This window comes from Myotis brandtii, unplaced genomic scaffold (assembly GCF_000412655.1).
Source record: "Myotis brandtii unplaced genomic scaffold, ASM41265v1 scaffold517, whole genome shotgun sequence".
Taxonomy (NCBI): Eukaryota; Metazoa; Chordata; class Mammalia; order Chiroptera; family Vespertilionidae; genus Myotis; species Myotis brandtii.
The window spans coordinates 5,383-8,089 of record NW_005369706.1 but is presented as its reverse complement, the minus strand read 5'-3'; the positions used below and the strand labels follow the sequence as shown (position 1 = coordinate 8,089).

Here is a 2,707-nt window from a genome sequence, read left to right as displayed (position 1 = left end):
CAGTCGCTATGATGCCCACTGCGGCCAGCGAACCCAGACCGATCGGGGGCGTGGCCAGCCTGCAAACTCCCGGCGGCCCCCCAGCAGGGAACCCCACCCTGATCAGAGACCCCCATCAGGGCAGGCCAGCTGGCTGTCACCTGTGCACCAGGCCTCTAACTTATATAATAAACGGGTAATGCAAATTGACCCTAACGGGAGAACGACCAGAAAAACCGCTGGACCAGTCACTATGAGGCACACTGACCACCTCTTGGTCCCTTTCCCCGGCTGACAGGCTCCAATCACCTGATGGCCACCCGCAGTGGGGGTGGGGCTGGTGAGCGGGTGGGAACAGCTGACCTCTCAGTCCCTTCCCCCGGCTGTCAGGCACCGATCACCCGATGGCGAATGGGGAACCGGGGGTGGGAGGGGGTGGGGCTGGCTGCAGGCAGCTGGGGAAGATGGCCCTAATCGCAGGCCAGGCCTAGGGACCATACCTGCGCATGAATTTCATGCACCGGGCCTCTAGTATATATGAATACAGATCAAGGCTGCTGAGTAGACTCTGGACTTAAATAAAGGTTTTATAGGTATAATTCATAATAATTTATTTTATGAATAAGAAAAAAGTCACTGTAGGAAAGAGATAGCAAAAATTTTATTTTTAAAAAATATTTTTATTGATTTCAGAGACGGAGGAAGAGGGAGAGAGACCGAAACATCAAAGATGAGAGAGAATTATTGATCTGCTGCCTCCTGCAGGCCCCCTACTGGGGATCTAATTTCATGCGCCGGGCCTCTAGTATATATGAATACAGATCAAGGCTGCTGAGTAGACTCTGGACTTAAATAAAGGTTTTATAGGTATAATTCATTATAATTTATTTTATGAATAAGAAAAAAGTCACTGTAGGAAAGAGATAGCAAAAATTTTATTTTTAAAAAATATTTTTATTGATTTCAGAGACGGAGGAAGAGGGAGAGAGACCGAAACATCAAAGATGAGAGAGAATTATTGATCTGCTGCCTCCTGCAGGCCCCCTACTGGGGATCTAGTCCACAACCCGGGAATGTGCCCTTGACCAGAATCGAACCTGGGACATTTTAGTCTGCAGGCATATGCTCTTCCACTGAGCCAAACCAAATTAAATAGTATTAGAAAATAATTCTCTTTAATTTGGATGCCCCCACCACCACACTCCCTGCCAACTGAGCTGACTTCCCATCATTGGACCAAAATGATGACTCTCTGCTAGGCAATTACAGCATGTCAAACCATTAGCCCCTGCTTCAGAGGAAAGAAAACACCTCATTTTAAAGCAAGATATAAGCAGAGAATGAGCCATGTGTCTACCTAGTAAAAAATGTTTAGGCAAGGGAATAGGAAGCATAAAGACACTGGGCAGGAGCATACTGGCATGCCTGAAGCAAAACAAGGAGGCCAGAATTATTGGCACTAAGTGAGCAAGCCATATTTTTATTACTTTACTAGTGTCCCAGTGCATGGATTCGTGCATATTGAAAGGAAATTAATTAGTCCCTCTGGTGCAGGGACTAATGCAGGCAGTCCTGAGTGGTGGCCAGTGAGGCAGGACTGGGTGAGACAGGCCAGACATGCCCTGGGGCCAACCTCCCATGGTCCCTCCCTGGCCAGCCGCACCTGGCCCAGTGCTGCAGCTCAAAGGGCAACTGAGGAGTGAGCAGGGTCCCTTCAGCAGGTGGGGTCCCTTGGCCTGGCCTGGGGGATTGGGTTGAAACTGGCTCTCTGACATCCCCTGAGGGGACCCAGTGTGGGAGAGGAGTCACGAGGAATCGGGCTCCCTCCTCTCTAGTTCCGGGGTGCATCACTTGAGAACTGCCACTGCCAAGTGACCGCAGCTCTGCAGCTCCTGCATTGAGCATATGCCCCCTGGTGGTCAGTGTGCATCATAGCTACTGACCAGTCGGACTGTTGGGAGGTCAGACGGTTGCTTAACGTTTTATATATATAGATTCTTACTGAAATAGAGGACAACTCCTTAATACTTTCTTTCTTTAGTCTACTAGTCCTTCAAAATTTACTTATAGATCCTGCTCTCTAGCTTTTTCATCAACTTTATGGTTTTCCTTCAAGCCACTTTTGAAAACTTACTCCATTCTTTCAACCAGGCCAGGATGTAGATAAGAATCTTTTCTTTAATGTCAGCAGAATTAGCACAAAAAGATACTTTCTCCAGCACCTTTGTTCTCTGTTTCTTATATTCTGAAAGAGACACTTTCCTTCCAGTCTCCACAAACTCATCAAAAGTGTAGCGATGAATGATCCCCTGCACACTTTTCTTTATGTCACTCAGCTGAATATTAATGCCCTATAAGAATAAGAAAGGGGAATATATTAATAAATTTTCAGTTTGACAATAAGCTTTTGCCACCTTTCTTCCCAGAATGTCAGTGACAGTGATTATAAAGCTGTTGAATCAGAAACCAAGATGGTGGCATAGGTAAACACCGGAGATTGCTGCCTCGCACAACCACTTCAAAAATACAACTAAAAGATGGAACGGACATCACCCAGAACCACAGGAAGGCTGGCTGAGTGGAAATTCTACAACTAGAAGAAAAGAGAAAAGCATACCAAGACTCAGAGGAGGTGCGGTGCAGAAGTAAAATACAAAGGTGAGGAGGTGCATGCGGAGAGGGCTGGCGGCTGAGGACACTGTTGTCTTTTTCAATCGGGAGGGAGTCT

At 47.0% G+C, this 2,707-nt stretch overlaps 1 protein-coding gene across 1 annotated transcript in view; it reads right to left on the bottom strand.

The window, feature by feature from the left end:
- The window catches only part of FAM186A (family with sequence similarity 186, member A), a gene marked incomplete at its 5' end in the record, with an annotated part of 30,386 nt that extends 28,056 nt beyond the window's left edge, over positions 1 to 2,330 (bottom strand). Inside the window, one exon of the mRNA XM_005877404.2 lies at positions 2,114 to 2,330. Within this exon, the coding sequence (XP_005877466.1) occupies positions 2,114 to 2,330 (217 nt within the window). The remainder of the gene's footprint in view (positions 1 to 2,113) is intronic.
- Positions 2,331 to 2,707: the final 377 nt, after the last annotated feature.